Raw genomic sequence first — 25,439 nt, 5'->3', positions numbered from 1 at the left:
GACCGATGGTAGAAAAAAATATTGCCTGATAGATTCTATGTACTATCTGGTAGTTTAATATGGACTATATCAGGCACAAAACATGTATCATCTTGGCATTAGTTCTGAATGCCAAAATCAGGTTTTTCTTACTTTGGCGCTGTAATACCCTAGAATTTATAAAAAAAATAATATGCTGGCTGAGTAGAGTAAAGAGAAGAAAAAAATAACTTTTTGAACCATAAGTCGTATGGACGATCAGAGACCGTGGTTATGTAGATCTTGTCGAAACGAATCCGTTTGACTACCAACATGTTTTGTTTGGAGGTCAGATGAATTTGAACAAGCTGTTAAATTTGGGACATGCAAAATAGATTTGTCACATCTTAATTTTGGATTGGCTACTAGACGTTTGGTGGTATTATTTATCTCGTTGCAACACACGGCCACTCAACTGACTTAGAGTCATCGTCGCTTGTAATAATAATATCATCTATGATTTAACTATTTTTATTTATTGCTGATGCTGAATCTTGAGATAAACACTTAAGTGGATACCCTATTTTACAGTATATGTCTGCGTGAAATAGATAAAGCCACACATATTTATACGGTGAGTACAACATACTTTGTTTTAAGGTTTTGAGAGAGATTTTTCAAGACACGCAGTATTACCCATGCGGTGGACACTAATATTTACATATATACTCTACCCTGTGTACAGGATGGTATGGAGATGCGGCGGAACTTATTCGTGCATTTATTAGTGCATGAAAGAAATGGATAACGGAAATTTATTCCTGCCGATATAAAACATTATCTTAGCCGTATCATAGAAAGGTCTATACAATAAGATTTGTGAGCCTGCGATGCCGCGCTCTACGTGATTATATTAATTTCATAAATTTTATTTTTTGGATTAAATGTCACTTTAACATTGATATTTAATTTTACAATATTATTATCTTATCGTGTGATTCGTATGTTTTAACATAAAATATTAGCTATCCCACGGCGCTAACATACGGACACGAACCTAGTCGAAACTAAGCCCGGTTCGGCTGCGAAAGCTACCTGCCACCAACAGTCGTCGCCGAGCAAGGCTTAATAACATAAACAAAAGGAGAAACATGCTGGCATCAGCGTTAATTGGGCTTTCCCGACTGCGTCGAATTTCCTAACATCCCCCTTTGACCGGTGGCCAGCCGCGCAAGCGCAACATGGCCACATCCTTAATCATCATCCGGAGTTCTGAACGCATGGGCTCGCGTCGCGCGTCCGCCATTTGCTTGGCCCTTTCCCTCCGCACTCCGCACAAGCCGCGCGCGCTGGGGGGCCCCGCCGGCTCAAATTGATGAATCACAGCGCGGCTCGCTCGCTCGCGTGGACTTGCGGAGGGGAGGGAGCATTAGTACAAGTTGCGACCTGCGAAGCACAGCCTCTCTTCCTCCGTTTCGTAGCTAGTCTTGCCACGGCAGAGAGAGAAGAAGAAGAACAAGAGTCGTCTCCCCGGCCAGACAGAATTGAGGAGGGTGCTCCGGCGGACGTGCATCTCATCACCCGCCGTCGGTGGTTAGCAGGATGGAGGAGGCCACGCGGCGGCGGGCCACGCCGACGCTGCTGCTGGCGTTGGTGGTGCTGGCGGCGACCGTTCCTGCAGGCTTCTGCGCCATCAACGCTCAAGATGGTTAGTACGGCGGTCAACTCTGCTCCTTGCCTCCTTGTATCGGCCTGTTGGTTCATCCGTCCGTCCATTTCCGTTTTCATCGGGTTTTATTTACGAGGGAATTAAGATGATGCCAGCCAAGAAACTAGAAACCAGACAGGACGATTTTGATCCAAAATTGGTGTCTGCGCTTAGCCTCTTACCAACCTCTCCCTGCTGCTGTTTCTTCTGAAGTCTGAACTGAAAAGGCTTGTTTTCGCAGGTTCTGCTCTCAACGCGCTCAAGAGCCAATGGACGAACGCCCCGTCGAGCTGGTCCTCGGCGAGCGACCCCTGCGACGGGGGTTGGGACGGCGTCATGTGCAACAACGGCAGGGTCACATCGCTGTGAGTGCCAACTGCCAAGGCAGGCCAATAGGCAATATGCCATGGCCGTGCCGCCGCGCAGCTTTGCTTCGTTCCTTTGTTTGCCCATCGATTTGATCCACTGCGTGTTGCCAATTGCCATGCGAGTAAGCCACCTGACTGAATGGGTCTTAACTCATGGTCCGTGCGTGCTTTGTTTGCAGGCGGCTGTCAAGTGTCAACATCCAGGGCACGCTCAGCGACAGCATCGGACAGCTCACCGAGCTCGTCTACCTGTAAGTCACCTCTCACCTCTTCCAAATCACACCGGCTGCAAGGCACGATGGCTTTACCCGACGTGAGGTTGGACGATGCTGTTGCGTTTCTGTGTTTCAGACGATTCAGGGTAGAAAGATTTTGAATTGGTCAGAGCGCTGAATACTTTTGCATCTAGGCTTGTAGCTACCTTGCAAACTCTGCTTTGTTCAGGCTTCACCTGTCGAGCTGAGGGCTGAGGCTGACCAATTCAAGTTTGGCAGATTGTAGGTTGTGACTAATAATAATCTAGTAAAGTATCATTACCATGGATTAGCTAGTCTCTAGGTTCTTTTGTTCATAAGGATAGGTTACCAAACATGAAACAAGATATACACGAACGTACTATAAAGTCTGTAATAATGCGACAGAAATGATATGTTAATCCCATCTTAATGAAACACACGTCAACAGACGTATTCTAAAAAAAATGATATGCTAAGTTTCTCCGAGAGGAAAGGGTGGTCTATCTCACAACATAAGTACTTGCAGGGATGTTTCCTTCAACCTCGGTCTCAATGGTCCAATGCCTGCTACAATCGGGAACCTTGCACAGCTAACTACACTGTATGCGCTACATTACTCTTCATTGTCGATCCTACTTTTCCTTAACCGACACACAAAATCACCAAAGCTTAATTGAACTATACTTGTCAGGATCCTGGCAGGCTGTAGCTTCACAGGAAGCATTCCACAGGAACTCGGCAACCTGCAGCAGCTCACATTCCTGTAATTACTAGCCTGCTTATTCTGATGAATGATTCAGAGAAAAAAAATTCAGTCTGTCACTCCTTATGATCTGGCATGCAGAGTTAACTGGTTTTGTCGCACATTCTCTTTAGGGCGCTGAATTCAAACAAGTTTACAGGCATAATACCTGCCTCGCTTGGTTTACTCTCAAATCTCTTCTGGTTGGACCTGGCTGATAATCAGCTCACTGGACCTATCCCAATCTCAACAGCGACGACACCAGGGCTTGACCAACTTACCCACACGAAGCACTTGTAAGTGATGCCAATCTTATTTTGTGCTTTTGATCAATTAAGCGAGATCAAAATGTATCCATACCATTGTTTCGTTTGCTTTAAATACTTATAATTTCTGATATATGAACAGTCATTTCAACAAGAACCAGTTATCTGGAACACTTGCAGGTCTCTTCAACTCCAAGATGAGTCTGATTCACATGTAAGGGATCGCAAGACTTTCAGTTTATAGTTCATATGACATCAATAAAACATGCCCTGCTAACTTGTCTTGGTACCTTTGTTAGATTGTTCGATAGCAATCAATTAACTGGTCCAATACCAGCTGAGCTAGGGGGCGTTTCAACACTCCAAGTTCTGTAAGTATCTTAGAATCTATTGAAATTCAATATTTTCCACAAACATTGTTTTATTATAATTTTTCCTCTTATTAACTTGATTTGCATCTTTGACAGCCGACTAGATAGGAACAGTCTTCGGGGAGCGATTCCTCCTAACATCAGCAACTTGGTGAATCTTAATGAGCTGTAAGTGGCCCAAGATCTTAAACAATCAGCAACAATCCTGGCACCCAACCACCATTTTTAATTAAAAACTGTGAGCTTCTGCAGGAACTTGGCCAGCAACCAGCTCACTGGATCACTGCCAGATCTAAGCAGCATGACCCAATTAAATGTCGTGTAAGGAACTAACTGTAGTGATACCATGCTGCTATGTCGGATCATATCAATTTTCTGGATAATTACTGATGAATTGGTTGCTTCATAACCAGGGATTTAAGCAACAACTCCTTTGCCGTTTCAGTAGCCCCAAACTGGTTCACAACTTTAACATCTCTAACCTCTGTGTGAGTTATCTTAGACTATTTGCTCCTTAAATCACCATCGTTATGTCAATATTGAACTCACCTTGTTATCTTCTGATCTCACAGATCAATATCTTCTGGACAACTTTCTGGCGTGGTCCCCAAGGGTCTCTTCAGGTTGCCCCAGCTGCAGCAAGTGTAATGTTCTGGCAACTTATATGTACACACAAGGGGGGAAAAACTTTATCATGCTAACCTTTTTTCGTCACTGATCAAACAGTATACTGAGCAATAACGCGTTCAACGGAACCCTTGAGATCACGGGCAACATCAGCAACCAACTTCAGACTATTAATCTCATGAATAACGGTATCTTTGCTGCCAATGTCACCCCAAGCTACAAGAAGACTCTAGTGTAAGAAACACTCAGCCCAAGAGCCATAAAGTTGCTTCTTTTCTCCACCCAAACAATTCAGAAACACTTCATTTCTTGTTTGCCAAACCTGAATACAGGCTAGTTGGGAATCCAGGCTGCGCGGACCCAGATTTAAAATCCTTCTGCAGCCTCAAGCAGGAGAGCATGATAGCATACAACACCAGCCTGAGCAAATGTTCCTCTACAGCTTCATGTTCCAGTGACCAGAGTCTGAATCCTGCAAACTGCGGCTGCGCCTATCCCTACGCCGGGAAGATGGTCTTCAGAGCGCCGTTCTTCACGGACCTGACAAACAGCGCCACCTTTCAGCAGCTGGAGACAAGCCTCACGACGCAGTTATCTCTCCGTGATGACGCTGTGTTCCTCTCGGACATCCACTTCAACAGTGACAACTACCTCCAGATTCAGGTGGCGCTTTTCCCATCGACTGGGGTGTCCTTCAGCGTGCCGGATCTGATACGGATAGGCTTTGATCTGAGCAACCACACTTACGAACCACCAGCAAATTTTGGACCTTATTACTTCATTGCAGACCCGTACGCTCTTTTGGCAGGTACTTTAGTTTTACCATAAAAAAGTCCAATCTGTACTCAAGCAGTATGATGCTTTCTTGCGGAGCATCTAGTATGGTGGTATGAAATTCACTGTGTGACTTTCTTTGTCAGGTGCTTCTTCTCGTGGTAGTAAGAAATCACAGATCAGTACTGGCGCTATCGCTGGAATTGCGGTAGCCGGTGGACTTCTTGTGATTGCCCTCATTGGCATGGTATTATTTGCGTTGCGACAGAAAAGAAGGGTTAAGGAAGCGACGGGACGAACTGACCCTTTCGGTAAGGACTTAAAAACTTGTGTGCATTTCAGTTCCTGTTATGTTTACTGACAGTGTTGTGCGAGAGATTCAATGCAGAAGGTTTTAGAAAGTTACCATGATTTTCGTTGTTGTTTTGTTTAACCAAGGACATGTCACAGTTTGCAAACAGTAGTAACCCAAACCAACTGTGACAAGAATAATACTAACGTCAGATCTGAACTGAATTTTGTTCCAAAATAACAGCTTCATGGGGAGTTTCTCAGAAAGACAGTGGAGGGGCTCCACAGCTCAAAGGAGCAAGGTTGTTCTCTCTGAATGAACTGAAGAACTGCACCAACAATTTCTCAGACACCCATGAGATAGGCTCAGGAGGCTATGGAAAGGTATCCAACAAAAAACCTGTTTTTTTTTAAGCACAAAAAAAAAAAACTGTTTGGCTTTCTTAAAGAGGACCTGCACAATTCTTTTTTTTTTTGAAAGATAAGGACCTGCCCAAATAGTTAAACCATTGGATAAAAAAAATCAAAATTTAGGTAAATCTGCCTATTCTTCAAAATATATTCAGGCAACTCACAAATATCAAAACTGGTAAATTTAAAAGGTGTATAAGGGAACACTCGTTGATGGAACGCGGGTCGCCATAAAGAGAGCAGAGCGCGGATCAATGCAAGGTGTGGTGGAGTTCAAGAACGAGATCGAGCTGCTCTCCAGGGTTCATCACAGGAACCTGGTGAGCCTGATAGGCTTCTGCTAACGAACAAGGGGAGCAGATGCTGGTGTATGAGTACGTCTCCAACGGGACGCTGAGAGAGAACCTGCTAGGTACATTGACAAAACCACCCATATTATGAGTATTCGCAAATTTTACATATCTCAATTGTAATCGTAGCATCAATTGTTCATTCAATCAATCAATCTGTACGCGTGAACGGCCATGCAGTGAGAGGAACGTACCTGGACTGGAAGAAGAGGACTCAGGATCGCGCTCGGGTCAGCGAGGGGACTCGCCTACCTTCACGAGCTCGCCGACCCGCCTATAATCCACCGGGACGTCAAGTCCTACCAATATCCTCCTCGACGACCACCTCAAAGCCAAGGTCGCCGACTTCGGCCTCTCCAAGCTCGTCGCGGACACCCAGAAGGGCCACGTCTCCACTCAAGTGAAAGGAACGCTGGTGAGTCACAGTGAAAACATCATACTACTAGTTAGGAACCTCTAATAAACAGTTAAAACTATATCATAAAAACTTAAGTAAGCAATGTGGTGAATTTGGTGGACGATGGTGTAGGGTTACTTGGATCCGGAGTACTACATGACGCAGCAGCTATCGGAGAAGAGCGACGTGTACAGCTTCGGGGTGGTGATGCTGGAGCTGGTGAGCGGGCGGCAGCCGATCGAGAGCGGCAAGTACATCGTGCGCGAGGTGAGGCTGGCCATCGACCCCAACGACCGCGACCACTACGGGCTGCGGGGCCTCCTCGACCCGGCGGTCCGGGACAACGCGCGCACCGCGGGGTTCCGGCGGTTCGTGCAGCTGGCGATGCGGTGCGTGGACGAGTCGGCGGCGGCGCGGCCGGCCATGGGCGAGGTGGTGAAGGAGATCGAGGCCATGCTGCAGAACGAGGTCGCCAGCTCCGCCGGCTCGTCCGCCAACGAGTTCGACGGCGCGGGCGCCGGCGCGCGGGCGCACCCGTACAGCGACACCGAGATCACGAGAGGCTCCTACGGGGACAACGCGTCGGACTACATGCCGTACTTCGAGGTCAAGCCCAAGTAGTAGACTTCCAGTTTCAGACTTCCCTTTTTCAGTTGCATAAGTAGGTTGTGAGATGCATTGTAGATTTGTATAATTTTGTATGTCACGTGTATATTCGTTGGTTTCTCGAGCTTAATTTTACCATGCTACTTCCAATCTATCATGTTGATACGATCGACAACTGTACATGCCTAGAAATTTGACAACATAAGTTGTTCTGATTTTTTGGTTCTTTTATTACATTACAGAAGAAGTCACATTTTCCTTAACTGTCAGAAATTTCTCAGTGATTTTTTGCGGTCCAAATTGCTAAATTAGAGTTTGGCTTCATGAAAGATTGGCGAACGTACTCACTGTACTTCACAGCAGGTTAGTGTGGCAAAGGGACTCCCTTTACCGTTTTCCCCTGGATGATCCATGGAAGATTTGCTGGCGTCCAGCTCGTCTCGCTCTCCGGCAACGGCAATAACGAAACAGAAAAGAAAATGGGAGGGCCAGGACGCGGTGGCGAACGGGCGGATGCGCGACGAATCCGCCCGCGCCGCGCGCGCGACCTGCCACTTCGGGGCATGGCCAGCATGCGTCGTCGTAAACGAGCACCGCCCGTTGGCGCTTTTAAAGCCCCGCCCCGGCGTCCCTTCGTCAATCCGAAGCCTCCCCGGTTATCCACCGGCCTCCACCTGACCCCTACCACCACCCGGGACGTCTTCCATGGCCTCCTCGTAGAATAGCTCTATCTCACCGCAACAAACTCCTCGTACATCCTTCAAGAGAGCACCACCACACTAGTGATCGAGCTAGCGCCCCCTCCGATCCGGCCCGGCCGCCGCGCGCGAGAGCTAGTAGCTGCTGATCCATTGGTAGGCACGTACGTGCTCGGGTGGAGCTGGCGAGGAGAGACATGGCGACGACGACGCGCGTTGCCGCCGGCGTGCTGCTGGTGCTGTCGGCGCTGGCCTTGGTGGACGCGGGCCGAGGACCCGTACCTGTTCTTCGAGTGGAAGGTGACGTACGGGACCAAGTCCCTGCTGGGCGTGCCAACATCGTCGTCAACGTCTTCACCCAGCTCGACCAACTGCTCCTCTTCACGTGGTCCGTGCAACACAAAAAAAAAAACAAGTGCATGCATGCATGCATTTCATTTCGATACCAACTGAAACTGACATGGCATTACACGACGCGTGCAGGAACGGGATGCAGCACAGGAAGAACTCGTGGATGGACGGGATACCAGGCACGCAGTGCCCGATCTTGCCCAACACCAACTTCACGTACAAGTGGCAGCCAAGGACCAGATCGGCAGCTTCTTCTACTTCCCGTCCATCGGCATGCAGCGGGCGGCGGGCGGCTACGGGGCATCAGCATGTGCAGCCGTGTCGGTGTTTTCGGAGCACCGACGCGTAAATTTGTATTTACATGTCTGACTCGCATGGTGTGTTTGGAGGACACAAGGATTTATACTGGTTTGGGCGGAACGTCCCTACGTCCAGTTCGCTGCTGCTTGTGTTACCGATACTTGGTTTGCAGTAGGGGTTACAAACAGGCGAGAGAGGGAGAGGATCCCAAATCTCTGGTGGAAGGTGTGAACGGGTGCTGAGAGCTCGTTTGCCGCTCAGCCGTGTGCTCGTGTCGTGCTATTGTGTCAAGATCCCCGATCTCTTCTTTCATGGGGCGCCCTTGCTTCCCCTTTTATAGGCGAAGGGAAAGCGCGGGTTATAGAGTAGAAAAAGGAGAAGAACGAGAGAGAAGAAGGCTTTCAGGGTTGTCGGGTCCTTCTTCTCCTTTATGCGGGTCCCGCTTGATCCTGTAGATGTTAACAGGGACGGCTCCATGTCACGGCCCTGTTCGTCACTAGCGCCATGCGCAGGCGTCATCTGCCGGTCATGGCGTTCCACTCCGTCCCGGCGGACGTCGTGGTGAACTGACACGCCTGTCAGCATCTGTACGAGGATTAAGCAGAACAACACCGGCACGTCCGACACTGTTCTTGATGTGAATCCTCAGGTATGGCCCGTCATGGCCACAGGTTATATCGAGGCATGCCAACCTCTTCCCTGGCGTCAGAGTTTTGACCCAGGCCCATACGCTTGGACCTGGAGTGGTTGGCGGCGGTATGGGTCCCCATCGGACGAGACGGAACCCGCGTCCTTGAGGTCGGACGAGACGGAGCTCGCGACCTTGGGCGAGACGAAAACCACGTCCTTGGGGTCGGGCGAGATAGAGCCCGCACCCAAGGGGTCGGGCGAGACGGAGCCCGTGGCCTCGAGGTCGGGCAAGACGGAGCCTGTGGCCTCGAGATCGAGCGAGACGGAGCCTGCGGCCTTGGGCGAGATGGAACCCACGTCCTTAGGGTCGGGCGAGACGGAGCCCGCGACCTTGGGGTTGGGCGAGACCTTTTAATATGTCTTGAGCCATCCGAAAAAGCCAGCGTGGGCGCTAATTTCCTTGATTTGGGTATCCCTGATATCGATACCCGACAAGCCGCCTCCTCATCCTCATCCCGGTCCCCTTCGACCAGCCACCACCGGAGAACGACCACGTTGGACTCAGTCATTGTTTAGTTCCTCTAAAGTTTACTTTCTATTCATCGAATGTTTGGACACATACATGTAGTATTAAATATAGACTAAAAAATAACTAATTATACAATTTGTGACTAATTTGTGAGACGAATCTTTTAAGCCTAATTAGTTCATGATTTGACAATGTTGTGCTACAGTACACACATGCGCTAATGACAGATTAGTTAGGCTTAATAAATTTGTCTTACGGATTATTGATGGATTTTGTAATTTGTTTTTTTATTAGTATCCGAACACCCCATGCGACATCCTCATATGACACATGATGTGACACTCTAAAACTTTACTCCTAGATTTAAACAATGATTAAGTCTACTTTTGGCCCCTCAACTATCATGTTGGTCTAATTTTGACCCTCAACTATAAAACCGTCTAATAGCTAGTACCCCAACTATCAAAACCAGTTCACTTTTATCACATGGGCTCGGGTGAAGCTGTTTTGTCCAACGTGAAAGCGATTTTGTCCAATGTGGGGCCCACGCGTCATCGACTCAACCGAACTGCACCGGCATAGTAGCAGCCGAGGTTGATGTAGGCGACCAGCGCCTGCCAATCGTCCGTCGATGGCCACCCCGGAGATCACCGGCTACACGCTGTTGAGCACCATGGTCGTCGCCAAGCAGGTGCGCCACCTTTCTGCATGTCCCGGTCACCCGTGAAGAGCACCACGAAGCTGTTGCGGTACGCCAGCACCAGCGCCATCCCTTTCTAAAATTGCATCGTGCCCAATCTATCTCTCCTCAATTCATCTCGTACACCCCTTACCTCAGGTTCCTATCTAGACCCTAGAGAAGACCGTAGTGAGAATCAGTCGACCAGCGTGAGCGCACGAAGCTTGCTGCAGCCCGACATGGCCACCGTACTAGGCGCTCGCGTGGACAGCCCCAACCAAACCCTGCCGCCCGGAACTCGAAGGACTGCTGGCCTTGTGAAAGGTCCTAATATGGCTAGAGGGGGGGTGAATAGCCTATTTAAAAATCTACAAATCAACTAGAGCAATTTGATTAGTATGACAAATAGCGTAATGCAAATTTGCTCTAGCTCTACAAGGGTTGCAAGCCACCTATCCAACAATTCTAGTTGCAATGAATACTTAGGCACACAAACTAGCTATGTAATTACTCACTAAGAGCTCTCAACCTTGCTACTCTAAAGAGCTCAACTAGATGAATGTAAATAATAAAGCAAGCTTTCAATTCTAATTACACTAAAGAGCTTGTATCAACTAGTTTGCAAGAATGTAAATGAGTGAGTAGAGTGATTATACCGACGTGTAGGGGATGAATCAATCACAAGATGAATATATAGCCAATCACCGGGAGAATGACAAAGAAGAGAGACAATCGATTTTCTCCCGAGGTTCACGTGCTTGCCAACACGCTACGTCCCCGTTGTGTCGACCAACACTTGGTGGTTCGGCGGCTAAGAGGTGTTTCACAAACCTCGTCCACACGATTGGACACCGCAAGAACCGACCCACAAGTGAGGTAACTCAATGACACGAGCAATTTACTAGAGTTACCTTTCGGCGCTCCGCCGGGGAAGGTACAACTCCCCTCACAATCACCGAAGGCGGCCACGAACAATCACCAACTCGTGCCGATCCTTCACCGCTGCTCCAACCGTCTAGGTGGTGGCAACCACCAAGAGAAACAAGCGAAATCCGCAGCGCAACACGAATACCAAGTGCCTCTAGATGCAATCACTCAAGCAATGCACTTGGATTCTCTCCCAATCTCACAATGATGATGGATCAATGATGGAGATGAGTGGGAGGGCTTTGGCTCAGCTCACAAGGTTGCTATGTCAATGAAAATGTGCAAGAGTTATCCCTTGAGCCGGCCATGGGGCTATAAATAGAGCCCCCATCAAAAAGAGCCGTTGTACCCCTTCACTGGGAAAAACACGCTCTGACCGGACGCTCCGGTCAGACTGACCGGACGCTGGCCCTCAGCGTCCGGTCGCTCGATGTCAGCCACGTGTCCAGATTCAACGGTCATCAGCCTTGACCGGACGCTGCTTCTTCGAACTGACCGGACGCTGAAGCCCCTGCGTCCGGTCGTTTACAGTAAGCTCCCGAGCATGACCGGACGCGTCCGATTAAACTGACCGGACGCTGAAGCCCCAGCGTCCGGTCGTTTCCAGTAAGCTCCCTGAGGCATGTTTTTTCGACCGGACGCGTCCGGTCCACCTTGACCGGACGCAGCCAGCGTCCGGTGCTCAACCCTAGCCACTGTGCCGTCTGACAGCTCGACCGGACGCAGCCTTTCAGCGTTCGGTCGCTGAGTGACCCAGCGTCCGGTCAGTAGACCGACGCCAGCATCATTTCGTCCAACTCCACTTCAACTCTAACTTCTTCACCCTTGCTCAAATGTGCCAACCACCAAGAATTTTGCATCCGGCGCAATAGAAAATAGACATTTCATTTTTCCAAAAGCGCCGAATCCCGCCTCGCAAGCTCGGCGGGAGGGAGAGAGGGACCCAAACCCATCTCAACCCTGCAAACACCTTGTGCACATGTGTTAGCATATTTTCACAAATATTTTCAAGGGTGTTAGCACTCCATTAGATCCTAAATGCATATGCAATGAGTTAGAGCATCTAGTGGCACTTTGATAACCGCATTCCGATACGAGTTTCACTCCTCTTAATAGTACGGCTATCTATCCTAAATGTGATCACACTCACTAAGTGTCTTGATCACTAAAACAAAATGGCTCCTACATTTTATACCTTTGCCTTGAGCCTTTTGTTTTTCTCTTTCTTCTTTTCCAAGTTCAAGCATTTGATCATCACCATGCTATCACCATTGTCATGATCTTCGTCATTGCTTCATCACTTGGAGTAGTGCTACCTATCTCATAATCATCTTGATAAACTAGGTTAGCACTTAGGGTTTCATCAATTAACCAAAACCAAACTAGAGCTTTCACCTTGCCAAGCTCCCTCCGTCCCCTGCGCACTTACGCCGTTGAGTTGGAACCGAGCCCGATGCCCTCGCCGCCGCGTGCATTTTCGTCACCGTCTCTGCACACCTCCGCCGCGCACGTGGCCGGCACCGCCCCGACCTTATCCAAGATAACCGCCGCCTACGTTCAAACCTTGGTGAGTCCCTATCCCTCGCTCGCCTGACTGCTCGCACCACTTCACCTTTTGTACGCCGGAACACAGCCGCGCCATCGCCCGCGCCCTGCTGTGCGTGCTCTACTCTAGAGTCGCCAGGGACTTGCAAAAACAAGTTGATGGAGGCGCTGATGGTGTAGGGGATGCTGGCGACGTTGCCGGCGTTGAGGCCGTTGACACGTCCGGCGACGCTCTTGAGGCAGTTGCAGGCGGCACGCTTGTTGGCGGTGTTGCGGGCGGCAGAGTTGAGGCTCCTCACGCCGCTGCAGCAGGCCACCGAGGGGCTGTTGCCCGAGCCGCGGGCGTAGGCGAGGCAGGGGCCAATGGCGGAGTTCACCTGCCCGCACGTGACGGCGGCCTCCGAGGTCGTCGCCGCTGCCAGTAGCACCGCGGCCACGACGGCGATCGTCATAGCAAGCTGCACGCTGCGAGCCATGTCGACGGCCTCGAGTCCTCTTGTGTGCCTAGGGTGACTGGGAGTGTGTGTGTGGGCGCGCGCTGTGCTGCTGCTTGCGTGGGCAGCCATGCTCTGCCCCCACCGCTACCCCAACTACGCACTAGTGGCCTTCCAGACCTAGCGCGTGGGCTGTGCGCTCCTCGCGCCTCCCTCCCTCGCCGTCGGTGAGCCTCCTCTAGGCCGGATTGGCCGCCGGCCGTCGCCCCCTGTGGCATGCTCTGCTCTGGAGCCGCCCAGGGACTGAGAAAGGTGAAGACGAGATTTTTATAGGTGCTAAATACAAATGTTATGACTCATGTGAATAGTAGTATGGAGTGAAGGTTAGTTTTATGAAAATCCAGGGTCTCTTATGCAAAATACGCAGCGCGCCCTGGGCCTACCCTCCTGGGCCGGCCTGCTCCCACGCGTGGTCAAAACCGCTTAACGTCGGTCAAAACAGTCTTGCTCCCGCGCCAGGTGCTAAAAGTGAACAGTTTTGACAGTTGGGGTACCAGTACTAGACGATTTTGTAGTTGAGGGTTAAAATTAGACCAACACAATAGTTGATGGACCAAAAGTGGACTTAATCCTTTAAACAAGGCCTGAGTGATGCTACGACAAGCGAGGTGATGCTGCCGGCGCAATGGCAAACATGAAATGACAAGCTGCTATCAACTTTGGATTGACAAGCTCAGTGGCGGACCAAAAAAATATTTCAGGAGGAGCTGAACAATACTGTTGTTCGATCTTAAGTCTCAGCCTCTCTACACTATAGAATTTTACCTAAAAATTTATGGAGGCTCCATATGGGCACTGCTACTTGGAGGTGGTTAAGGAGGCGAGTGAAGCCGGGTCACCGATTCCCTTAAGAATGTTTAGTTGTAGAGATTTTTTAAGCATTTTTTATGTTTTTTTTAATGGGAGCACGGGAGGACCAAAGGCTATGGGAGCACACGATCTTTCTCATCAAACACGTCCTGAGCGGCTGAGCCCTAACAGCTACGGTCCTACCGAGTATTGCTAGCTGTCGCCTAGTGAGCAAGGCTCTCCGTACAAAGAAAAAAAAGAGAATAAATAAAAATTTATTTAAAAAGCAAAAAATTGCAACGGGCGATTCGCCGCACGAACACAGAGGCCAGACACCGCGCACGAGCAAATGTACCGACGGCCTCTCCGCCGCCGCCTTCTCCAGGACACCGCTGCGGTGGCCTTCTAGAAACCACAGCTACTGGCTGGTGGCGGCTTCCCGCTATTCCAGCCCGACTTCTATAGAGCTACCGCCGCCGGCCAGTCAACACCGCTGCTCCGGGTGACGCGGCGCGCCGGATGAAGAGCCTAGGACCGGCGGCCGCCACCGCCGCGCCAGCGGGCAAGCGTCGGTGGCGGTGCGTGGCGGCGACGGGGGCCGCGTTGGCGCTGGTCTTCTTCTCCGTCGTCGTGCCCTTCGCCGTGCTCCTCGGCCTCCACACGCGCTTCCCCTCAAGTCCGTACCTTACCCCTCCCCCCAAAACCTTACCTTTTTTTTACACCCTCACCGTGCCGCTCGCTTCCCGGATCCAGGCATTCCGTTCAGTTTGCGGGCGCGAGCACGATCTCGGGGCACCTCAAGTCCTCAACTGGTTACCCGTTGTTTTTACCCTAATTCTGTTGGTTTTTTTGGTCTCTGCAGTGTACTTGGTCGACGAAAGCGCGGTGTCGGTGAGTGTCGAATGAATCTGAATTGCTTATGTTTACTCTAATTCGGTGGTTATTAAGCGTTGCGCTACATTGCTGCTGTATAGATTTATGACGGCAGCGAGGGTGGTACTACTTGGCATTGGCAGCAGGTTCCATCGGAGGTAGGACTCCTCAACTCCAAATCACTAGCATTTCCGGGTTATCTTTTGTTCCATTTCTACAAGGGTCCCAATCACGTGGGGTGTGGACGGGTGTTGTTAGGCGTGTGCGCGCGTATCTTGTTAGATTCGGTCAATGATGATCTCAGTTGGAATAGAATAAAATATTTAGGCCCCGTTCGGCTTGTTGAATCTTGGCTGAAACTGGTTGAAAAACACTGTTCTGGCTGAATTGTTGTGAGAGAAAAACACTGTTCCGGCTGAAAAAACAAGCCGAATATGGGGTAAGCCGAATATTTAGTCACACTGATGGCTGCTTTCTCCAGGAAAATGACAGCTCGCAAGTCAACAATACCGTGAAGGAGTTTGTACCGCCTACTTCGAAGGTCTGCAATTGCATTATCATTTGTTTGTTGGTTTATTAGTGCGTGAACTTTCCCAGCATGCTTCTTGTCAGTTCCTGTCATATGTGTTTCTCCGGTCTTCAGCTGAAGCCTCATGGCTGTGTTGAAGTGGAAGTACTTTCAGTGTTTGATTTTTCAGTGTAGATGATTTAGTGATCTTTACTTCTTTTTACTGACATTTTTGCAAGTCATCAGTGTGCAACTAAAGTATTACTTCTTTCTCCTTGGTACTCCAGATCTCAAAGGATTATTGACTGTTAGCAATTCTGTGGCTAGAATTTTACTTTCATTTATCAAATGCATGCATTTCATGTATGGTTCATGAATGTTGTAAGTTACTGTTAAGATTAAGTTAATTTTCTTGGTAACAATCTATGCATGATTGTTGGGGGCAGGGTCGTGCCGTGAAATTTGGAGGCCCTGTACAAGTATATGTGAGGCCTAAACTAAAGTAGCAGATAGGCTATACGACTATAGCAATCTAGAAAAATATATTCAAAATAATATATGTACTGTAGACAATTCTAGACTGTCATATAACTATGAAGGATTTAATTAGTACAATTAGAGTTGAAAAAAGTAAAAAAAAAACAAAAACGAATTACCTGCATGGCTGCACCTGCAGGCAGCAGGCTTGAGGCCTCTGCCTCTCTCTCAGGCTTCAGTCCCTCACCATACCGGAAGGACTGGACGGATGCGAATGGATTTTGCAGAATCCAAAAATCGTTGTTGTTTCTGATTGAGTAAATTGCACCCTGGGTACTTAAACTATTGGGGCATTACCATCTAGGTACTCGAACTGAAAAAGCTAACACCTGGGTACTTAAACTATGGGGGCATTACCATCTGGGTACTCGAACTAAAAAACCTCCCACTTGGGTACTTAAACTATTGGGCCATATCATCTGGGTACCGTCGCCGCCGCTGCAGAGTGAACAGGAGCGCGGGAAAATGAATTTTGATTTTTTTTCTTTTTCTGAAAATGGATGAATAGTGCTGGAATTTGTTATTTTTGTAAAAAAAATAATTAGAGCTCCAAACATTCTAAAAATTTTTGTGTAGCCTCTATATGATGTACTCTACCTAGGAAAAATATGAAACTTGGAAAATGAATAGTTTTTGTATGTTTAAAAATTACCTCTTTTAATTAATAAATGAACTTCCATAAATTTTATAATTAAAATAAATAAATGTCAAAAAGAGGCGGCCTAACTGTGTGTCATTTTCCCGCGCTCCTGTTCACTCTGCAGCGGCGGCGACGGTACCCAGATGATATGGCCCAATAGTTTAAGTACCCAAGTGGGAGGTTTTTTAGTTCGATTACCCAGATGGTAATGCCCCCATAGTTTAAGTACCCAGGTGTTAGCTTTTTCAGTTCGAGTACCTAGATGGTAATGCCCCAATAGTTTAAGTACCCAGGGTGCAATTTACTCTTTCTGATTGCTTGAGCCTTTGCTCGCTAGATGAATGGAGGGAGCGTGCGACAAGATACCAGCCTCCCGCCGCTGGCACCCGGTGAAGATGAACTGGCGATTGACAAAGATGAACGGGAGAATACGAATCGCAGCTGGGGCTCGAGCGAGAATACGAAGTGCCAGCGAAGTCGCCAATAGGAATGGCCGTAGCAGACACGCGCCGAACTCCGCAGACTTGTTGCCCCACGCGTGAACTGGACCTGGTGGGCCTGCTCTCTGCTGGACTGATTGTTTTTGGGCCCTGGAAATTAGGGGGCCCTGTACGGTCGCACAGGCCGCACGCCCATGGGGCCTGCCCTGGTTGGGAGAGCTTTTAAGCCCTTTGTCTTAGGTGCTAAAAATTATTTAGTGATGACCTAATACAGCCACTATAAAAAGACTGTCATAGTGCTCAGCAGAGAACTAGTCATGCTAGTGGCATTTGTTACGGATGCTAGTGGCATTTGCTAGGGTACTACCTGGAAAATGTCTGCCCTGGTATACTAACTGAATTGCAGCCTGTTTCCTGAATCGGTGCTTGTATTGCCATTTGTGGGTTTATTGTTTGAGCCAGATTAATTTTGGGCTACCAGTGTGAAGTATGAACTCGCTGAAAGAAAAGAAAAGCTGAAAGCTTCTGTGGGATTTAAGTGGGAACTTGGAATTGAATCCCCATTGGATTATTATTTGATATCAAAAACCATTTTGCTTTATTTTGGGGTTACTGTGAAATTTTCACTGGTTGGCTTACTTGAAATATAGCTTGTTCTGGCTTGGCCAATAGTGTTAGAATGTTAGATAATTAGCTTTGTCCTGCAACAGGGAAATAAATAATGATATAACTTCTGTGTTGGGTGACCAATTTATTGTAACTGTTGAAATAGTTATATTATACAATATTTTGGTGATTCTTCAATATTTATTACATAAAATGCTTATTTGGAATGAAGATTCTCCGAGTAACGTGATTCATGTCTCATAAATCTTGTTTATATACCAACACTTGTTTCATTGTTGTTATTATCTTGCTAATAAGTTTTTGATTTGTCTAACAGGAGTGGACAGACACAAATGGCAGTCCATCTGACAAGGTTATTGGCAGCCAACCAGAGCTTGGCAAATTTAATGAAGATATCTCAATTCATCCAGGTAGGTTTCTTTTCAGTCACTTTCGTAAATGAAATATTGAAAAATGACAATATTTTGTCTAATACTTATTTAATATGCAGCTCCTCCTATCCAACAAGCTACGACTTTGGAAAGTTCTATGCTGCCCAATGTAAGAGCCACCAGTAGAAAATATAGATGTGAAATCTTATTATAGTATTTATCAGAATCTGTTTGGGTGCCATTTACAAGCAAAGGTTTCACAGATTACCTGGTGTGATGATATTTTCATGTTGCCTGATCTTTCTAGCCCTACTTTTGCAGATTACTAACATTGATTTGAAGGACAACTTTGAACAAGGTTTACCTGGTGATGATAATGGAACATTCTGTCAGGTTCAATTTGGAAGCTATTGTCGTTGGTCTGTAGAACATAAGGAGGTCATGAAAGATTCTATAGTGAAGAGACTTAAAGATCAGCTCTTTGTTGCAAGAGCTTACTATCCAAGCATTTTGAAACTTGACGGCATGGAAAAGCTTTCACGTGAAATGAAACAAAATATCCAAGAACTTGAGCATATGCTTAGTGAAGCCATATCAGATGATGATCTTCCTAAACTGTAAGTTTGACATTAAGACATTACTTTCTTCAGTTTTCACTTTGAATTGTAACATAACTTATTTATTCAAACAATACAAGTATACAGCCGACTTCAAGGACCAGAAGTTTGCTCAAGTAGAAGTGTTTGGATTCATGCTTTTGACCATTGCTGCAAAACTCGATTGCAAGTTATTGAGTTAACTGTAGCAAGTTATAGTTTCATCATTCTGCCTTTGCACCTGTTGCTTCCTAGTATTATAGTAGTGTGATATGCTCATATAGTCATATGCAGACAATAGAAGCTGTGTCTTATTGACAGCATTACCTGAGTCAGAGGTGTCGGCTGGTATAACAATACACAAGGAGGCAAGCAGTCTTGTTACCACAATGGTCCAGTAGCCTTCCACCTCAGATTGTGTTGTTAGTTCATATTATTATTTTTATGTTTTATACATTTTGCATATTTTGAACCCTCATTACTGTCGATATGTAGTCTGGTTGAATATGTAATCTATATGCGATTTTGGGAATGCTAGTTTGTCATTAATGGTGGGTGGGGTCTGGGTTGAATGTATTAGTGGGCTCGTCAGTTGATATATCTGACAATCTCTCTTATGATCTTATTCAATCTGACTTTCAAAGAATAATTTTAGTGCATTTGTTGAATAGGCCATTATAATGAATCTTTGTTGCTATTTTTGAAGTCATGGAGTCAATATGGCCAAGATGGACCAGACAATTGCTGCAGCAAAATCATGTGCTGTAGAATGCACTAATGTTGAGAAAAAGCTAAAACAGTTGCTTGATATGACCGAAGATGAAGCTCTTTTTCATGCAAGACAGAGTGCTTATCTTTACAGGCTTGGAGTTCAGACATTACCCAAGAGCCTCCACTGCCTTTCAATGAGATTGACAGTTGACTACTTTAATTCCTCAGCTGACATAGAGCATTCAGGCGCAGAGAAGCTTGAAAATCCTGCATTGCGGCACTACATTATTTTCTCCACCAACCTTCTTGCATCATCCATGACCGTCAACTCAACTGTGATAAATTCTGAGGTATATTATTGTATATTGTGTTGTACCATTATTCTTTTGAAAATCTGCATAGTTTCACTCACTCATAATTTTGCAGGAATCGGCAAATATGGTTTTCCATCTTGTCACTGATGCACAGAACTTCTATGCATTTAAGAACTGGTTCATCAGAAATGCTTACAAGGGAGCTACTATCAATGTTCTTAATTTTGAGTATTTTCAACTGAAGAATTTGGTTAATGGGAAAGTTGAACAACTATCAACATCTGAGGAGTTCCGCATCACCTCCCATAGCAATGCTCCAACGCTAAACACCCTTCTGAGAACTGAATATATTTCAATGTTTGGGCACTCCCTGTTCGTGCTTCCTGAATTCGTTAGCAGTCTTAAAAGGGTCATTGTCCTGGAAGATGATACTATAGTCCAGAGAGACTTGTCGCTCCTGTGGAACCTTGACCTAAAAGGAAAAGTGATTGGTGCTGTCCAGTTTTGTCGAGTAAGATTCGGTCAACTCGGGGCATACTTGCATGATTTCCCCTATAATTCCAGTTCGTGCATATGGATGTCTGGAGTGACTGTTATTGATCTCGATAAATGGAAGGAACATGATGTCACTGGAATTCATCACCAGATACAAAAGAAGGTTAGTTTAATATTAACAATTAACTGTTGCCATGTTCATGTATATTTCAATTGTGGGATTTTCAATTATTTGTAAATTGTAATGGATGCATCAGTAACCGCTTTCCTTATGTTAGAGTAATTAGACTAGGCTCGGTTGAGCCTTTTGGGCCGAAAGGCTATAGGCTTGTACCTCTTGTATATTTATTAGATGATTAGAGACAAGGCAAGGATATCTGCGATTGGTCATGTTTCCATAAACCAATCCGAATCCTGGCCTATATATATGCGTGTACTCTGTACCCCTCAAATCAATTTAAAATTCTAGAGCCATAACCTCTCTTACACTTTAGTTTCCTACCTTCAAGTAGGTAGTAGCATATTGTGGTTGCTAGAAGTTACCCAGCCCGCTTCTTTAATGCTTATGTGTTTAGCTTGTTAAACCAGGAATTTGTAAAAAACTATTGATCTGACAAAGCTGTTTTCATATTACCTTAAACAGATGCAACATGAGTCAGAAGCTTCCTGGAGAGCTGCAACACTACCTGCAGGTCTACTTGTTTTTCAAGATCTGATCCATCCTATTGAAGGCCAGTGGGTGCAGTTTGGTCTGGGTCATGACTACGGACTCACTCATGGTGCTATAAAGAAAGCTGCCATATTGCACTACAATGGTAACATGAAACCCTGGTTAGAACTTGGGATACGCCGGTACAGGAAATACTGGAAGAGGTACCTGCCGAGGGATGATCCATTTATGATTGATTGCAATGTAAACCCATGATATGACAACGTTTGCAAGGGATGTCGGGCAATGTTCTGCAAAAATAGCAAGTTACTTTGTTGCGTAGGAAATTTGCTCCATTGACGTGCAAAGAAAGAAGACTTTATTCTATCTGAGGGGAGCTCCACCACAGAAATCCTGGTTCATCAAGATGTTACTGAGTTACGGAGGAAATTTGCTGTGAATTTATGCAGACAGGCTGCCATATTCGCTGATAGATGTACAGTTAGATCGGAAAAGGTTGCTGGGTTGCAGAGCAACATCACAATTTGGTGTTGAGGATGTGTGTGTTAGGCGAGTCTTTTGGGTGGTAGAATATAGATTCATTTTTTGGGGGGTTAACCAAAAAAATTTCCAGAATGTAGAGTGGGGTACATATTGTAATCTATTGCCACCCTGCCCTTTTGCCCGGGATGGGTGTTTGGTTTCCCCTGCTAAAGTTGAGTTCCTGTCATATCGTATGATTGGACACTAATTTAAAGTATTAAACATAGACTAATTATAAAACTAATTGCATAAATTGGGACTAATTTGCGAGATAAATCTATTAAGCCTAATTAGTTTATGATTTGACAATATGTTGCTACAGTAAATATATGCTAATGATGAATTAATTAGACCTAATAGACCCGTCTCGCGAATTAGTCACGGCATCTATAATTAGTTTTATGATTAGTATTGAAAACCCGATGTGACATTTTCTAAACTTTAGTCCGGGCACTGCTGCGCACATAAGAGAGCTCGCCTCCGCCTGTTTTCGCGCGCCCCAATGGACCCACGTTGCTTCCTGTCCCTACCATCGCGATCGCTCTATTTCGCCCGGGACCCACGTTGCTTCCTGTCCCTACCATCGCGATCGCTCTATTTCGCCCGATGACTGTTCCGCCCGCACACGGGAAACCCACGTGGGTCCAGTCACATGCCACGCCTGCGGATGTGTGTCGTGGAGGCCTGTCGGCCTCATTCCCCCACACAGTGACCCACGGCAGCGCCGCAGTAGTAGCGGTAGGTGTTTGCAACAGGTAGGTCCCATTGCAACATTTGCAACATTCCAATCTACTTTTGCAACATCCACATGAAAACACTTGCAACATACAGCTGAAACGCTTGCAACATACGTCTGAAACACTTGAAAGCCATTGCAAATCCAAATCTACTTTTGCAACATCTAGATGAAACACTTGCAACATACGTGTGAGACACCTGAAACACTTAAAATATATGCTTGCAACATGCATGCTATGTAACATCCAGATATACTTCTACAACATTCAGATAAAACACTTAAAACATACGTTTGAAACACCTAAAACATATGCTTGCAATATGAAACATACGCTTGCAACATGCGTATATAGCCATTGCAACATATACACATCCAGATGAAACACTTGAACAATATATCTGAAAACACCTGAAACACGGCACCGCTGGCGGCCACGACCTACCTTGTGGGGAACTGCGGTAGCCAGCAAGCGGCGCTTGAGTGCAGTGGAGAGCGAGGATGGCGGCTGGCGTGCGGCTCATTGTGGTCGTTGTGAACCATGTCGGAATCCACGTCGACGCAGGCTCGACGACAAGTGGTGGCGCCCCCGGTGAGCGGCCCCCGCTGTGGAGGCAGCAGCGGCGGTCAGGTGGGTGCGGCCTCCCGCGGCGAGGCGCCCCTCGCTACTGGAGAAGGTCGCGGCGGATTGGTGCTGTGCCCGCGGCGAGGTGCCCCCGCACGGGAGAACATCGTGTCGAGCGGCCTCGCGCTGGAGAAGGCGAGCAGCAGGCGACACGGTGGAATCTACCGAAGCGGTCGATGGCGTGGTGCTGCGGTGAAGAATGCCACGACGGGCGAGCGACGAGGATTAGGGAATCGGTGTCCAACAATTGTTTTTTAATAGAGAAGCACGAGCATGTTGAGCCGGTTCGTTGCACAGGTCTGGGAAACCGTCGTCCGGACGGCCTGGCCTCCTACAGAGAGCATTTCCGCACATACATTGATGCAATTGACATGAATTATTCAGTATCTTTGCTGGGCTTATATAGCTATCTTATCTTATTTACATTTGTGAAAATTGCCTGCCTCTACCTGTACAAATCTTCAACGCACGATGAAGAAACTGAGCCAGTTGCAGCCATGCAGGCATCAGTTCCTTATTTATTCGAACTGCAAAATTCAGATACGATCCTTTTGCATTTTCCTAATGCTAAATCCATTTTGATCGATCGGGATTGGAAACTATTTATACTGGAGCGAAACAAAACATGATACATGTAAAAGCAACCACTGACCAGAACTGGCCTCTGGCAAGTCGGCCCAGCAGCCACAGTGCTTCGGACATGTGACTATGCAGGCCCACTTGTAAGAGACCACTCTAGCGTGGCATTGGACCCGTTGGTGCGTAGCACCTTATCACACAGTGCACTGGTACTAATAAAGCGACTGGTTGATTTGGTTAACGCTGTGCCTGTGCGTGAGGCGAGGGGCACCATGCCCACGTGGAGACCGCGTATAGCGGGGTGCCCTTCCACCCCAGCCGCACCGTGCCGTCGTGGTCGTCCGCCACCGTGTAGCCTAGTCCAGCCGGGCACGCGCCGGCCACCAGCTGCGCGCGTCCCACACCGCCGGCTCGTAGGAACCCGTGCCGGGCGAGCTCCGCCTGCCAGCAGCCGAACTTCCCCCGCCCGCTCCGCGACGGGCCGCCGACCGCCAGCACGTTGCCGATCTCTCTGCCGAGCACGCCTTGCTCCACCAGGTGCCTGCTCGCGTCCTCGTCACTCGGCCGCGACGCGCCCAGCGAGTCGAACAGCGCCGAGTAATGGTGCAGCGCGGAGACGAATCGGTCCAGGAAGTGGCCGTGGTCACCGCCGCTGGCGCCGCCGCCGCCGCCACCGCCGTCCCCGGGCGCTCCTGCTCGCTCTTGCTCCACCAGCGTCAGCACCTTGGGCTCCAGCCACTGCACCAGCTGCATCGTGGCGCCGTCGTCCCCAGCCGCGTCGTACAGAGCGTGCCGCAGCCAGTGCACGGCGAGGGCCTCCCCTGGCCTCCTGCTGGGCATGTCCGCCGCCGCCGCGGCGCCGACGACGTCCCCGGGCCGCTTCGCGATGGCGTAGAACTCGAACGGCATGCTCAGCTTGCTCGCGAGCCCGGCGAGCTGGTTGCCGGTGTCGTGAAGCGCCGACCGCGACATGCCGAACCCGGTGACGCGGAGCACCGGCGGGCCGCCCGGCCGCGCCGCCAGCGCGGGCAGCAGCGAGAGCCACTGCAGCGCGCCGCCCGGCACCACGTCGAGGTCGACAATGTGGACCAAGCGCTTGCCGTGGAACGCCTCCAGGATGGCCTGGTTGCACGCCAGGTAGGCGAACCTCGCGAACGGCGAGACGTTGTAGAAGGCCCTGAACGCGGCGTGGACGGCCGCGCACGGCAGCGCCAGCGGAGCGCAGATACCGACCCACGAGCTCATCAGCCGCGCCGCCAGGGCCTTGGTGAAGTAGGCCACGAGCCGCTCCCCGCAAGATGACGCGTACGGGGACGCCATCTGCGCCAGCTCCAGGAGCATGCTGTTGGCGTCCGCGAGGTTGCCCACCGACACGGCCACCGCGCTCTCCATGAGCAGCGCAATCATCCTGACCCCGTGAGCCTCCTCCTCGCCCCTGGCCGTCGTGGCGTCGTTTCGCTCCTCCACCTCCACCACCACCGCGCCATCACCTCCTCCCTCAGAGACCTCCTTGCTTACTGCTAATTCCTGCTCGCCGCTTACCTCCGCCGTCGTCGCCGGGTCGACGAACGACTCTGCCACGTCCTTGCCAGTGCAATTATCGACAAAACCTTGGTGATGATGAGGCAAGAAAGGGTGTGACAGTGGCTGGTTGGCGCTCCCAGCGCTGCCGCTGTAGAGGTACGGATCATGAAACTGCATCAAGCTTAGAGAATCTTGCATGTCTGAGCCTCTTCCTGCACTCATGAGCTAGCTAGGTGAATGATGGTCAGTCAGCTAGGGTTTTGCCTTTGCATAGTTGGAGAGATCGAGAAGGGAGCAAATAGAGCAATGGCTATTTGTATATATGGACTGTCCTAGAGTAAGACCGTGTCAAACCAGAAGAAGTTACACGGCAGGAATCTGCGAAACATCAGCCTGATGATTCTTTAAGATGAATTCAGATTGGTTCCTAGGCTTGGCCGGCACTTTCAGCTGCTTGCTTGTGGTTAATCATTGTTTATATGGGGGTTTTGCTTAAGCTCCGGTATTTTGTTTACTAGTTCCCAATCTCACTGAAAACTTAAGCAGCTAACTGCCCTGTGTATGTGGAGTCTGGAATGCTCCAGAAATTCAAAGAGAAATTCATCTTCTTTTCTTAATTCTTTT

At 48.3% G+C, this 25,439-nt stretch overlaps 3 protein-coding genes, 1 long non-coding RNA gene and 1 pseudogene across 5 annotated transcripts; 3 read left to right on the top strand and 2 right to left on the bottom strand.

The window, feature by feature from the left end:
• Positions 1 to 1,274: 1,274 nt before the first annotated feature.
• LOC136511657 (leucine-rich repeat receptor protein kinase HPCA1-like) lies at positions 1,275 to 7,362 on the top strand (annotated as a pseudogene).
• Positions 7,363 to 7,793: 431 nt separating this feature from the next.
• Positions 7,794 to 8,582, top strand: LOC136510071 (uncharacterized). The gene is made up of 2 exons (XR_010772608.1): positions 7,794 to 8,191; positions 8,287 to 8,582. It is a non-coding gene; the product is annotated as an uncharacterized lncRNA (long non-coding RNA).
• Positions 8,583 to 12,610: 4,028 nt separating this feature from the next.
• On the bottom strand, positions 12,611 to 13,240 carry LOC136511059 (non-specific lipid-transfer protein 2-like). Its single transcript, XM_066505287.1, has one exon. The coding sequence runs from the start codon at positions 13,238 to 13,240 to the stop codon at positions 12,611 to 12,613; it is 630 nt and encodes a 209-aa protein (XP_066361384.1).
• A 1,127-nt stretch (positions 13,241 to 14,367) lies between these two features.
• Positions 14,368 to 21,529, top strand: LOC136513138 (probable galacturonosyltransferase 7). Of its 2 annotated transcripts, XM_066507128.1 has the most exons (10): positions 14,368 to 14,723; positions 14,910 to 14,938; positions 15,022 to 15,078; positions 15,402 to 15,461; positions 17,989 to 18,082; positions 18,163 to 18,212; positions 18,365 to 18,660; positions 19,346 to 19,700; positions 19,777 to 20,322; positions 20,803 to 21,529. In XM_066507128.1, the coding sequence occupies exons 1-10, from the start codon at positions 14,567 to 14,569 to the stop codon at positions 21,082 to 21,084; spliced, it is 1,926 nt and encodes a 641-aa protein (XP_066363225.1). In that variant the 5' UTR covers positions 14,368 to 14,566; the 3' UTR covers positions 21,085 to 21,529. The 2 variants fall into 2 exon arrangements, with proteins under 2 accessions (XP_066363225.1, XP_066363226.1); XM_066507129.1 differs by lacking the exon at positions 15,402 to 15,461.
• A 1,802-nt stretch (positions 21,530 to 23,331) lies between these two features.
• LOC136509864 (scarecrow-like protein 23) lies at positions 23,332 to 25,145 on the bottom strand. Its single transcript, XM_066504445.1, has one exon. The coding sequence runs from the start codon at positions 25,035 to 25,037 to the stop codon at positions 23,529 to 23,531; it is 1,509 nt and encodes a 502-aa protein (XP_066360542.1). The 5' UTR covers positions 25,038 to 25,145; the 3' UTR covers positions 23,332 to 23,528.
• Positions 25,146 to 25,439: the final 294 nt, after the last annotated feature.

This window comes from Miscanthus floridulus, chromosome 16 (genome assembly GCF_019320115.1).
Source record: "Miscanthus floridulus cultivar M001 chromosome 16, ASM1932011v1, whole genome shotgun sequence".
In the NCBI taxonomy this organism is placed as follows: domain Eukaryota; kingdom Viridiplantae; phylum Streptophyta; class Magnoliopsida; order Poales; family Poaceae; genus Miscanthus; species Miscanthus floridulus.
This window is presented reverse-complemented; position numbering and strand designations above follow the sequence as displayed.

Excerpts from the sequence above, each read along its gene's own strand:
- LOC136509864 (XM_066504445.1), bottom strand. The coding sequence starts at position 25,037 with ATGAGTGCAGGAAGAGGCTCAGACATGCAAGATTCTCTAAGCTTGATG.
- LOC136511059 (XM_066505287.1), bottom strand. The coding sequence starts at position 13,240 with ATGGCTCGCAGCGTGCAGCTTGCTATGACGATCGCCGTCGTGGCCGCG.
- LOC136513138 (XM_066507128.1), top strand. The coding sequence starts at position 14,567 with ATGAAGAGCCTAGGACCGGCGGCCGCCACCGCCGCGCCAGCGGGCAAG. Across the intron at positions 14,939-15,021 it reads TCGACGAAAGCGCGGTGTCG|ATTTATGACGGCAGCGAGGG; the intron begins GTGAGTGTCGAA and ends GCTGCTGTATAG. Across the intron at positions 18,213-18,364 it reads AAAGTTCTATGCTGCCCAAT|ATTACTAACATTGATTTGAA; the intron begins GTAAGAGCCACC and ends CTACTTTTGCAG.